Source organism: Bidens hawaiensis, unplaced genomic scaffold (genome assembly GCF_021521415.1).
Source record: "Bidens hawaiensis isolate Kalapana, Puna unplaced genomic scaffold, B.hawaiensis_p1.1 tig00007743_1, whole genome shotgun sequence".
NCBI classification, from domain to species: domain Eukaryota; kingdom Viridiplantae; phylum Streptophyta; class Magnoliopsida; order Asterales; family Asteraceae; genus Bidens; species Bidens hawaiensis.
In genome coordinates, this window is record NW_027491538.1 from 34,395 (window position 1) to 47,965 (window position 13,571).

Here is a 13,571-nt window from a genome sequence, read left to right on the forward strand (position 1 = left end):
GCATTTTGTTATATTAACCTTTTTACACCCGGACGCTTTTTTAAACCCAAACGCGTTTATATGTTTAAAACTTTAAATTACTTAATTGACAATTCTAATCGTATTTTTGTTGCAAATTGATGGTGTCAATCAATGATGTAAAATTTTATTTTGTATACTATATATATGCAATATAATTTTACACATACTTAATATGTATAAAATTAACCTGTATTTGGTTAGAAACAATTATTACTCTAGAAAAATACCATAAATTGATTGAACGGAATGCCCAAGCGAGTTCAATATACGTTTCACATATGCAATATAACTAAGACAGCCTCGTCGATACATATGTATATGTCAACTTTGATGTGCCGAAAAACACAAAAATAAAACAACGTTGCATTAATATTATCGTCACATTAATTCACACCACCATATGAAAGTACCATAATATTCATATTGTCTTAACACGCTCGATTCCAAATCCTAATCCTCTAACAACGCCTAATAGTTTATTTTGCATCGCATTAACACCATCAAACAGTTGACGTGGAGGTGAAATAGTTCCTATTTCAAGGCATGTATTTTTTCACGCCTTTGATTTTTTATACTCCAGATTTTTTTTTCAACATCGTGATTTCTCTTTATTGATACCTCCTTTTCTTTATGCTCTCCACCACCTAACTATAAATTAAAAGCTATAAGTTAACATTACACAATAGTAATACATATATGTAATAGATTAGTACAATAGGGTCGACCTGAAAATAACCGAATGATCCACAATTTCACCTGATCTTGGATACAAGAGTAATGCATATATGTAATAGATTAGTACGATAGGGTCGACCGGAATATAACCGAAGAATCAACAGTTCTACCTAATCCTGGGCCCGTCCTATAGTGTACATGTTATTTTTGGTCCTCGTGCTTAGCAGTTCGGTCTCAGGACGAGTTCAGGTATCAACCCATGAAAACACACCAACAAACAAACACAAAGACTATTTTGGCTACAATTAATAAAACTGAAGAATTGACATAATCTTCAAAGGGAATATGAATAGGCTTTGAGGCTTTAACCATATATTAAGCATGATATTGTTAAAGTAACACGCAATTTCAATCATTGGCAACATAAAGTGAATCAGTTCTATATGATTTGCTAATTGTCATATTTCCTGTATGTAGATACACACATAAGCCTTCACTATCACAGTATTATTTTGAGAAAGATGATGTATTTTAACATTATGAAGCAACATTAACATAACATCATGTTATGATTCAGGAACCAACAACACGAGTTCATTTAGACATTTCATCAAACAGTTGGAGGGCAAACCGAATCAAAAGATTAATTAAACCTATAGTGCCCAGTTAAGCACCAAAACTGAACAATCATAATGCAATATAGCTGAAATTACCGAGTTCATTTACAACAGACTATATATGTAGGTAATATATAAGTGTTACATATACGTGATAACTACTGCATATATGTAATAGATATGACATGTGCTGCATATATGTAATACAACATGCCACATATTCATTTAATAGACAAGCATTGTATACATGTAATACATCAGACTGCATATGCGTATAATATACAAGTGTTGCATATATGTGATAAAACTAACTGTACATGTAATTAATGGATAGGTGACGCATCGGTTACGCACGGGATATGTGTAATACTTGACAAATCATGTTAATACACAAATTAACTGATATCAATACATGTATCATTCATAACTTAATCAATGTACAAATTAATGTCCGTCGACACTCTAGTACTACGTTCAACACAACATATATGCACTAACTTGAAATATGCAATAAAATACATTATTTATGAACTATATATATATAATATTCAACTAAACATGTAAGACACCTAAACTGGTATCAATATCTGATGATTCAAACATGCTTGTTCATAACTTTCATAAAAAAACAGAGCATCCACACTATGTGCATGTAATTCACCTAACTAACACTTATAACATGTGATTTGAACGACTACGAGCATATACCTTTTAGAATTCCTCAATTTTCTGCTTGATTTCACGATTGACTGGACGAATTAGATAACCGAACGATCGACACCTAATTGACACTCATAATGTTTGAATTAATCCACAATCATAACTATGTATATGTAATGCATATATGCAGTACATCATAATTACATTTACGCAATGCATCAACACTGCATAAACATGTAGTACATCGGTAATACATATACGCAATACTTGAATAATCTTGTATAAATATACGAATCAGTCAATATGTGCATTGTTCTACAAATTAATGTTCAACTATGCTATATCTTTATACTATTAAACAAAAAAAGGCAAAAACATAGCCATCAAACGTGATAACCTCTGATATTTGCTCTATTGGTTTATAATACACCCAATCGACACTGAAATACGGGAAATCGACGGTTACGATCGTTTACCTGTTTGTTTTCTTTAGATTCATGCTCGATTTTGCAGTCAATTTGGATGAACCAGACTATATTAGAAGAGAATTGAAACCCTAGATATGGGAATAAGCAGGGGTCGACATGATTGATTGAGAAGAGGAAAGAAAGATCGTTTGTATTTTGTCAATTCCAATATTACACTCACTCTTTGAAAAAAAACTCAGTACCTTTTGTTTTTCCCTTTTCCATTGTTTTAGCTAATGATCTAGTAATTTCAATGGTGTTAAGAGGAGTTCTCTAGTTCTCTCTTTAAGAGGAGTTCTCTCTTGATCCCACCCCTATATATATATATATATATATGGTGGGATCAAGAGAGAACTCTCACTAATGAGAGAACTAGAGAACTCATTTAAAACCATTGATTTTAGATAATTAATGGCTAAAAAAAAGGAAAAAAACAAAAAGGGATGGGATTCATAACTAGGAAGGGTAAAATTGAAAATGCAGAAAATTATAATCAATCGTTATCTTCAACACCCAACCATATCTCTCTCTGACTTTAATCTAGGGTTTTCAAATCTTCGGTTCGATCATCTAATCTTCAAATCGACTACAAAATCAAGTTATAATCCAAAGAAAACCAGCAGGTACGCAATCGTAATCGTTAATTTCGCATATTGACAGTGCCGATTGGGTGTATTAAACAACAATCGAGCACAAACAGAGGTTGTACAGTTTAATATGCTATGTTTTTAGCTTTTTGTTTAATTGAATAACAATATACAGTTGCTGAACATTAACTTGTACACCGATTACAATGAAGGTTTTGAATGATACACATACTGATTAGTTCATGTAATTTACGTGATTTACAAGGGTATTACATATATGTATTACTGATGTACTCTGTGTAGAAGTTGTTATCACGCATCAGGTAATCGTTTGTAGAAGTTATTATCACGCATTTCATTTTAATATCGTTCGTATCATAATGAATCGGCCAAAATAGTTGTCGATTATCTATTTTTTGTGTTTTATATTTGTAATTTGAGTAACAATATGACGATGCCATCACGTATTTATTTTATTGCACATATGTAGTACACGAATCATAGGTGTATTATACATAATCAACTCAATATACAGTGTTATTGTGTATTTTGTTTGTAAATCGAACATTATTGCGTTTATATCAGTTCACATATGCAATATGCTCTGTTTTTGTGTGTTTTTTTTTAAATCGAACAATAATGTGTTGATATAAGTTGATATTTGTTTGAATGCATATACGTAGTGCACGATTCATGTGTTTGATTGAATATTACTTTGACATGTTTGTTAAAACACAACAATGTTACCTTATACGAGCATATTCGTATACAATGCATAGGTATATTACATTATAATGTGGTTATCTTGATGTAAAAACATGTTTTGTGTTTATTGCAGGTATGTGGTGCTTGTTTGTTTTTAATTGAATAATAATACATTGATATCAGATCGCATTTTGAATGTCCAGTTAAACATCGCACATGCGTAGTACACGAATCACATGTTCAAATATATATTTCCATTTTAGGTTTGTCGAACATATATTTGTTTATGTTATGGAGCATATCTCATCGATTAGGAGTACATAATCGAGAAAAACAGAGGCTAACACGATAGACTATGTTTTTGTCTAATCGAATAAGAGTACAAGGTCGATTAACATTAATTCGTACAAAATAAAATATATAAAGGATGATATGTTCTTGTAATTTACATGATTTTCCAAGGATCAAATACATGCAGTGATGTCGTAATACATTTTTATGTAGCGTTGTTATATTGCATATATGCAATACTGTATATTTTTAGTTATATTGCATATATGTAGTGTTAATCATGGTAATGTTAATGAAAGTTTATATGTTTAGCTATAATGCATACACGTAAATGAACTTGTTTTAATTATATTGCAGTTGATTGTTCAGATTTAGTGATTAATTGATCAATATAGGCTTTAATTAGCGTTTGATTCGTTATGCCCTCCAACTGTTTGATGATTTGTCTAAAAGAACTCATTTTGATAATTACATGCTTACTCGATTATTGTTGCAAAATAATTGTTCACGGTCTTTAAGATACTTATAATTCATGGTAAAAACATCTTGAATAAATATGACTATTGTTATATTTGTACATTTCATTTGTTGGTACTTGAATCATAACCCACTGCCATGTTAATTTTTGCTCATGATTGTTATAACTACGTTATGTTATATATTTATATATTGTTTTATATTATGATATTTCATATATGATATAGACACAAAAACAAGAGGGCAAAAAAGAAGCAAAGGTGAAACATGGGATGCTATTGAACAATGAAAACGAGGTGAACAGTGAAAATAACAGTTTTAATGGTATGCTTTAAATATTTTATTACAACTAATACATATAGTATTGTGATTAGATATGTTTGTATCCACGGCCTTACATATTTTCACATGCACGAATATCACGAGCAGGTCAAAAAGGTCACGAAAAGCAAAACAAAGGACAGTGGTGAATGAGGAATGCATGCTTGAGGAACTTGAGTAGGAAAATGACTTATTTTATTACAATGCTCATGCATTACATATACGCTGCACATATATGCAGGCTGATTTATTACAATTTATGTAGTACATAAATGACGTATTTTAATGTATAGTTTAGTTATATTGTGTATATGTAGCGCCGAGAGTAGAAATGTTAGTGGATATATGTAGTGTATCTTAAAGTTGTTATGATAGTGTATTTTTAGTGCATTTGTGTCTTTTTAAATCACTTTCATTTGTTTCTATTGACATGTATTTATTAGTAATGCGTATATGTATTGTATTTGAAAGTTCTGATGATGATGTTAATGTGACATTTGTACATGTATACGCATGTATATAATATTTTCACTGTATATTTAAAATAAACACTATTATATGTTTGTACTAACTGTATTATGTATATGCTGTACTATTGTTTTACATATATGCAGCACTATTGTATTACATATATGTAGTACTATAGTATTTTATATATGCATCACATTCATATTACATAGAAACACGATTGTTTTACTTTATTTTATAAACAAGTGATGAAGATTTGAATATAAGAGAGATGGTGTCTTGTTCTTACTCAAATCATAGCCTCATTTCAACCTTATATATCTGTTCAAAACTGAATACGTTAAGAATACCATAAGAACGAACGCGTTCATAACCCAATGTACTTTTCTAATACAAATACTTAAAAAAGAAAAATAGTCATCATCAACAATCAAACACACGCCTATTTCTTGTTTTTTTCATCATGTTAATATGTTTTCTTTAACACGTGGTTTATGTGTACGTTCGTTACTCGATGGTGTAGAGTTTGCACCGTTGTGTAGTAGTTCGCCTAAAGGGATGATGGTAATGATTAGTTTGTGTATCTGATGACAAATTGATACCGGTATAAAGCTCAAACAATCGACATACCACATATCAATAGTATTAAAGGCCATCTCCAAAACTGCATAATATAATGTTAGAATAGTCAACAAACTGCATACCGGTATTGCCTTTTAGTATTACATATACGTATTAATAACAACATTACAAAATTATAATATTCGGTATTACACATAAGCTATTTATTTTTATTATTACAAATATGTAATACCAGCAGTATTACATATACGTAATGTTGTAAACATATATGTAATGCTGAAATATTACACATGTGTCATACTTAGTATTAGTTTGACAAATCTTGTCCATGTAAACTAATCCACATGTCTAATACGGGTATTATGCATATATGTAATACTTACACATACGTAATACATGTATTATATGTTGTAAAATCCAAATCCAATTATTAGGTCAAACTGAACACTTTGCATTCCTTATTTCCATACCAACTTATAATTAACAATTGATTGTCTCCTAATAATGTCATAACATACAATTAATCAATTAAACAATTCAATCATAACAGGAAACAAATAGATTATCAATCAATTTGTTGATTAAAACACAAAAAAACAGAGACTGCAGATCTGAATTGAAATACACCATATAAAACTTGCAATTTAGAGAATTAGAAGTAGAAAGAGAAACTCTAATGCTTATTATTGCATATTGGTAGGAAGGATCAATCTTCGATTTTCATTCTATTTCAATAGAATCGATCTTCAGAATCATCGTATTTTTTTCTTGCAGGTGTATCTATGGCAGCAAACATGAATCGAACTTCAATACACTTAACAAATAGGGTTCTAAATCATTGATACGTCTCGATTTGTAAGTGTTGTTTTGATAATTAGGGTTCATAAACCAACACAGTGGTTTATGGTGATTCAATTGCAGAATGGGAAAGCGAGGGTCTCTCTGGAAGCCACCTCTTTATTCCTTTGGATAGAGGTACGGTGTGCCTACATCCCACCCTCCCCAGACCCTACTTATAGCTTTGCTGTCGGTGAGATTTTACTGGGCATGATTGATTGATTGATTGATTGATTTTTACAATTATATCCCTCTACTTAAGAGTTCTCTAGTTCTCTCTCTAATATGGAGTTCTCTCTTGATCATTTCCCTAATATGATTTATATATATATATATATATATATATATATATATATATATATATATGGTAAGGATCCTAAGAGAACCCTTTTCAAATTGAGAACTTTGAGAACCATTTTGGACCACTAAAAACACATTTGAAAAAAATATTTAAAAAAATCATAAAACAAAAATTAACAAAAAATTTTAAAAAGTAAAAAAACCAAAATTCTTATATTTCATTCCGGTTTTATTAAAAAAATAAAAAAAATAGAAAAAAATAAAAAAAACGTCGTATTATACACATATGTATAATTTTCTTTAATCTTTAGTTACGTAATATACACATATGTACAGTGTCATTTATCTTAAATTATACACATGTATATAAAAAAATCATGTAAAGGTACATATATGTATATATTATACATATGTGTATATAATTTGGTTAAACCGAGTTTTTTTTATGATACCGAGATGATAAAATAAGAATTTTAGTTTTTTTACTTTTTTGATTTTTGTGTTTTTTTTATTTTATAATTTTTTCTTATTTTGGGTTTTTTTGGTCTAAAATGGTTCTCATAGTTCTCAATTTCAAAAATGTTCTCTCATGATCCTCATAAAATAAAAAAAAACACAAAAATCAAAAAAGTAAAAAAACCAAAATTCTTATTTTATCATCCCGGTTTCATAAAAAAAAACCTCGGTTTAGCTAAATTATATACACATATATATAATATATACATATATGTACATTTACATGTTTTTTACACGTGTGTATAATTTAAGATAAATGATACTATACATATATGTATAATACGTAACTAAAGATTATATAAAATTATACATATGTGTATAATACGACGTTTTTTTTTATTTTTTTAATGAAACCGGATTGAAATATAAGAATTTTGGTTTTTTTACCTTTTTAAAATTTTTATTATTTTTTGTTTTATGTTTTTTAAAATGTGTTTTTAGTGGTCCAAAATGGTTCTCAAAGTTCTCAATTTGCAAAGGGTTCTCTTAGAATCCTTACCCTATATATATATAAATATATATATATATATACACTAGCTTATATCCCGTGCGATACACGGGGGTTTGTAAACGTTAATTCTAAAACATGTGTTAATAAATATAATAAAAACACATTTAGAATTTAATTAAATGGAAGTTTTTTAACCTCATGTTGTGCCGTGGGATCATGTTAGTGTTACACTACTGCTTTGTATACAAATTGATAGTTCTGTTTATATATTAGTGACTGAGTGTGGCAACCATATTATTGGAAACACTTTAGCACTTCATGATCAATGAACTTCTTAATGATGTGGAACCCGGCCGATGGCAAGAAGCTTCAGCAAGAACATCATATGCTATAACTTTGTTTTGTTGCTCATAATCTACACTGTTTAACGTTTAATAATAATTTAAGTATTAAATTGATTTTAATATATACTTTGGTTTAGTTATATATTTATGAAATATGTTAATAAACAATGTATAAAGTAATAAAAGCATGATCATATAAAACATACTTGAATGCATAAGATCAAAATTTAAACATTAAGGGGGTGTTTGGTAGAGGGAATTGAGGGGTGAAAAATGGAATTGGAAAGAATTCTCTTGTTTGTTTATGAAAGAAAGAGGTGAGAAATAGAAATAAACCATTTCCATTTCTCTGATTTTGTTTCTCTACAAAAAGCGGAGAATTGGATTTCTCGACGTTCATTTCTCCCATTAAGGAACACACACACAGCCTGAAAACAACGACGGGAAGACTGCAATACACTAATCGCCGGTATGTAATTCTTTCTTTCTTTCGTACTTCTTATCATTATCACTCACTTTTGCCTTTTGTTTGCCCTAATATCTTCGCTATACATAAAAACCCTTTCTTTGTCTTATCAATTAGGGCACCAGCACAAAATTAATAACTTTATGTGATTCCAGTTTCCAAATTCAATGTCACAGCGTTTAATTTGACCGAAATCGATGCTGCAAATCATATTATTATTTTCAATTTTACGAATGCGTCCTCTAATTAGAGAACTAGGGTTTGCTACAATTCTTGAAATAAATAGTTTGCAGTAGATGTATTGTTTGTAAATTGATTGATTGTATCAATTGGTCGATTTCGAAGGGGGTATAATATAACTATAATCACAGACCCTCAAAGGTTTCTCTTTAATGGAGCAAAAAGTTATAATTTTTGTAGGTCATTGCCTTAAATTGATAACATAATTATCCTTTTCTTAATGGCCGAGGCTCGTTAACTTTTTGTCAGTTGAAGATTAGAAGTACATTTAGTTGCATTATAGCCGATTATAGTTATATCAGGTTTTTAAAGGTTTTTGTAATTATGCTTAATACAAAATAGTGAGTTTTGGATACCACTTGGATTAATCTTAGGGACAGAGTTTCGATGATTCGATCTTATTTTGTTATTAGTTCAATGCATCATCTACAATCTGTATGTGCTGATTATTCTGTTTTAAGTGTAATGAAATATTCTTGATTGTGGATGCTTAAGTGTATTTGTATTTACATGCACCGTCGCTATTCTGTACTTCAATTCCACTGTTACTACACCTTGTGCTTGCTCTAAACATACTGCATTGGTTATGCTTTGTTTTCAAACCTGTTTTATTTATGCAATTTTCATGCATTGATGATCTTCAATGTGTGTGTTTTGCATCTCATGTCCGGTCTATTGGAGTCTGTAGGAAGTTACAGTCTTACAGATGTCTGTTTTAGAGCTTGGATGCTATGCAGGCTTAGAATCTATTTTGGTCTGGCTATTTAAGTTAATAGATACTGAAACTCTGAAAGATTTTTTACTTCTTGTAACCATTCTGTTTTGCTTTTACTTTTCTCATTCTTGTTAAAACGCTTATGTTAAGCTCGTCTAAACTAGGGAGAATTATGTGTATTTGAGAAATTGTCTGTTGTATTCTTTCTTGCTTACTGAAATATGCTAGTAACTTGGTGTATATACAATGCAGATATCGGATATCAGTTTCACGCGTCCTGTGAACCAGCCAATTAGAGGAGCATTAGGGGAACTGGCCATTTATTTATAGGAAGTAATAGAGAGGGCAGAAGCTAGCAATGAATGCTTTGTTGTCAAGTGACCCAATGCATTTTGGTATGTACGATGGCGGGCCATACAGGCATTCTGATGATAAATTGGAAGAACATGGTGGTCGGTGGTACTTTTCACGAAAAGAAATTGAAGAAAACTCACCATCTAGACCAGATGGCATTGATTTGAAGAAGGAAACGTATCTACGCAAATCATATTGCAGGTTCTTGCAAGACTTGGGTATGAGGCTCAAAGTGTAAGCTTCTTTATTCTTAGTTTTGTTCTCTCAAGTTATTATTCTTATTCATGTGCTTTTCTTTATTTGTTGGTAATCAACGAAAAATGCAATTTAGTGCTATAGGGTATTTCTCTTAAAAGGTTGAGTTGAAGTAAAATGTCAACTTTGAGATTGAATTGGTCAAATGATAGTGTGGTAGCCTAAAAATAGTCAGTGATGTGTTATATAAGTTTTAAAATTGACATAAACGTTACACCAAATATAGGGATCTAAATGGGTTTGAGACTTTGAGTTAGCTTTGATTCAAATGAAACCCATCTCACAAAAGACTTTTTTGCACAGGTTGGCATGAAAGTGAAAAAATAATAAGATAGCCAATGACATCCAAGTAGTACAGGAGAGGAAATCCTTTGGTCGATAGGGACTCTTTTAGCATGCAAAAAAAGCATTAGCATGGATTATAAACTCTTCTGGTGTTTACTTGAAATTCACTGTGTAACAACTGATATTGTGAGTTATGATAAAAACGGTTCAAAGCAGCTCATTTGATTGGTAAAGATGTGGATCTAGGACGTTCTTTTCTTGCGTTGACAATAGAAGAGAAAATTGAGATGGTCGAGTTGTATACCGATGGTTCAATGGGATAGTTGTGTATGGTTGAAGTATGTTTTGTATGTGAATTGGTTTTAACAATGGTTGATGTTTTTTGCTTAAAAACTATGTTTTGTATGTGAATTGGTTTGATCAATGCATATTTTGGTTGGAATTTATGCATCTTTTTATATGTTTTTTATTTTTTAATAAATATTTGTTATGAAAAAAATACTTGTGCTAATGATAAAGTTGATATAATTCTCTGTTTATTTTCTATGTACCAAACAAGAGAAATGATTCTCAGCTATATTTCTCTACTGAAATCTCAGTACTACCAAACAGAACAGTCAATTCTCATTCTCCAGACCAATTCCCTTTCTCTGCAATTCCATTTCTCTATTCCATTTCTCTACAATTCCATTCTCTGTACCAAACACCCCCTAAGGGTTTTTTTTACATAAGCCATAGAGAAAAAAAAATGACAGTGTACGTTGGTTCTTTCATTCTTTTGTCACCTTCGTTTAGTGGTCGCGCTTCGACGGCTTCTCAGTGGTACCAATAGGCTGCAAAAAAAAGTTGTATTTGCTGTTGTATGTTATCTATGTTTTTTGTAACCTAACATATGAAAGAGTACTACATGTCTAAATCCACACAATATAAGTAACCAACGATAACCCACCCAAACAAACTGTTACTCACCAATTAGGTTAAGCTGAAGCATAAAAATCATGCTAAGAAGTTAAAGCCAAAAACAAACATGTAGGTTAACATGCAGGTATAAAAAACTTCAGTTTGTGTATACTTGAGTGTGCAATTTGTAAACCATTATATACTTAAAACAACTAATTAGTATTCATATAATGTATTGTTTCTTAGTTTCATTTAAATAAAATTTTCTTATGACACATATGAACTACCACTTTTCTTGCAACCTGTTACGAACAACTTAATTGAGAGCATTATAAAGGAAGGCTAAACAATCAGTAGAAAGAGGATGAAATGCCAAATCAAATTAGGTGTATAATCTTTTTAAGCCATTATCTGAAAGTATCAAAATACCAAATCAAATTAGGTGTATAAAAACTAACCGTTATCCGATAAATGAAATGCTAATCACTTCAATGCTTAAATATTTGATTCAATGGATGAACATAGTTTGATGGAAATATTTTAAAATAAATAAACTTCAAAACAGCAAATTTAACTACAAACCTACCGACTGGTAAATCGGTTAAATGACCCCTTGAACACATTCAGTTCACTTAGTCCTCATCTTCATCAGTGTCATCTGTACCAATATCCTGCAAAAGTAATCCCAATCAAATCAATACTAAAAACTTTAAAAATAAAATCATGAACGCGTTACTCATGTTTTATTTTGATTATTGTTTACCTCTTCATCATCCTCGTCACCAAATTCCTCTTCGTCAGCATCCTATTAATCAAGAAAATTTATAAAAAGATCAGTAGAAATTATATAAAAGATGAAAATTATAAAAGAAAATAAAAGGCTTACATTGTTGAAATATGAAAGAGGATTAACCCATAAATCCTCTTTAATCATCTCAGCAGCCTGCAAAACATAATCAAACGTTGTAAGTCAAAAATGGTTCGGTGTAAGTTTAATAAAAAGATAACGTGAACGAACGTACTCCATCGTGAATTTCACCCAAAATGGCATCATCGTTCGGTTGGGTCCCACTAAACCAACTAAAGAAGCTGCATTAAAACGTCCATCAAAACATAAATTACAAGCGTTAAAACACACACACAAAAATCATAATTACTAACCTGTCATCCTCATGAGGCCGTTTCTTTCCGTTCTTTTCGTTCTTGTCATGCGAAACTCCATTCGAAAGTCCCTAAAAAAATAAATAAACGTCCGACGATTATATAACTATAAAAAGACGTGTTAAATTATTAATGAAAATAAATAAAAACAAACGACAATGTTACCATGTCCTCTTTCCACTTGATCGATGTAGCGGTAATTTTTGTAGATCCCTCATCAAGAAATGTGATGGTTTTTTGTGAGCTTTGTGTCTTCAAAATACGGGTTGGGACTGAAGTTCTGAAATAAGTATGAAATCGAGATCAAATAATATTTTATCACGCAATTAAATAATCAAATAAATGTAATACTTACAAATGGTATTCTGAATTGAGTTACAGAAACTTTCAGGTCAGTAACTACCTCCAATTAAGTTTTAAAATTATTATTTTGTGATTATAACCAAAATGAGCATATAATAACAGAGAAAGGACTTACCGTGATGATTGTGAGCATACAAAACTACCTCCAATTAAGTTTGGTACTTTCTAATTTGGTCCTGAAAAAAACAATTAGTAAGTTGGATGTATAAAGTTTACATTAATAAAGTCAGATAATATCAAAAACTTAAAAAAATAACATAAACCAACCTTTAACCGCCGCACAAACGCTGTCTACGGCGGCGAGAACATGGATGAAGATGAAGAAGAACAATGAATTGGGTCTACCAATTTATCAAAATTTTCGTTTGCAGCCTGAAAACATATGAAAATGAAGAACAATGAATTTAAATTTAATAAAATAAAATAAAGACAACTAATTATGTAAATTTGAATAGTTTATAATAAAGTTACTGATTCATCACCAAGGGGCATCAACAGATTTCGTTTAATTGA

General features: G+C 30.5%; 1 protein-coding gene across 1 annotated transcript; it reads right to left on the minus strand.

The window, feature by feature from the left end:
• Window positions 1-11,370: 11,370 nt before the first annotated feature.
• Window positions 11,371-12,996, minus strand: LOC143635925 (NAP1-related protein 1-like). The gene is made up of 7 exons (XM_077103636.1): window positions 12,861-12,996; window positions 12,696-12,766; window positions 12,557-12,623; window positions 12,421-12,477; window positions 12,298-12,339; window positions 12,121-12,205; window positions 11,371-11,467 (listed from the first exon to the last, which is right to left on the minus strand). Exons 1-6 carry the CDS (start codon window positions 12,861-12,863, stop codon window positions 12,167-12,169), a joined length of 279 nt encoding a protein of 92 aa, XP_076959751.1. The 5' UTR covers window positions 12,864-12,996; the 3' UTR covers window positions 11,371-11,467; window positions 12,121-12,166.
• Between the last annotated feature and the right edge of the window lie 575 nt (window positions 12,997-13,571).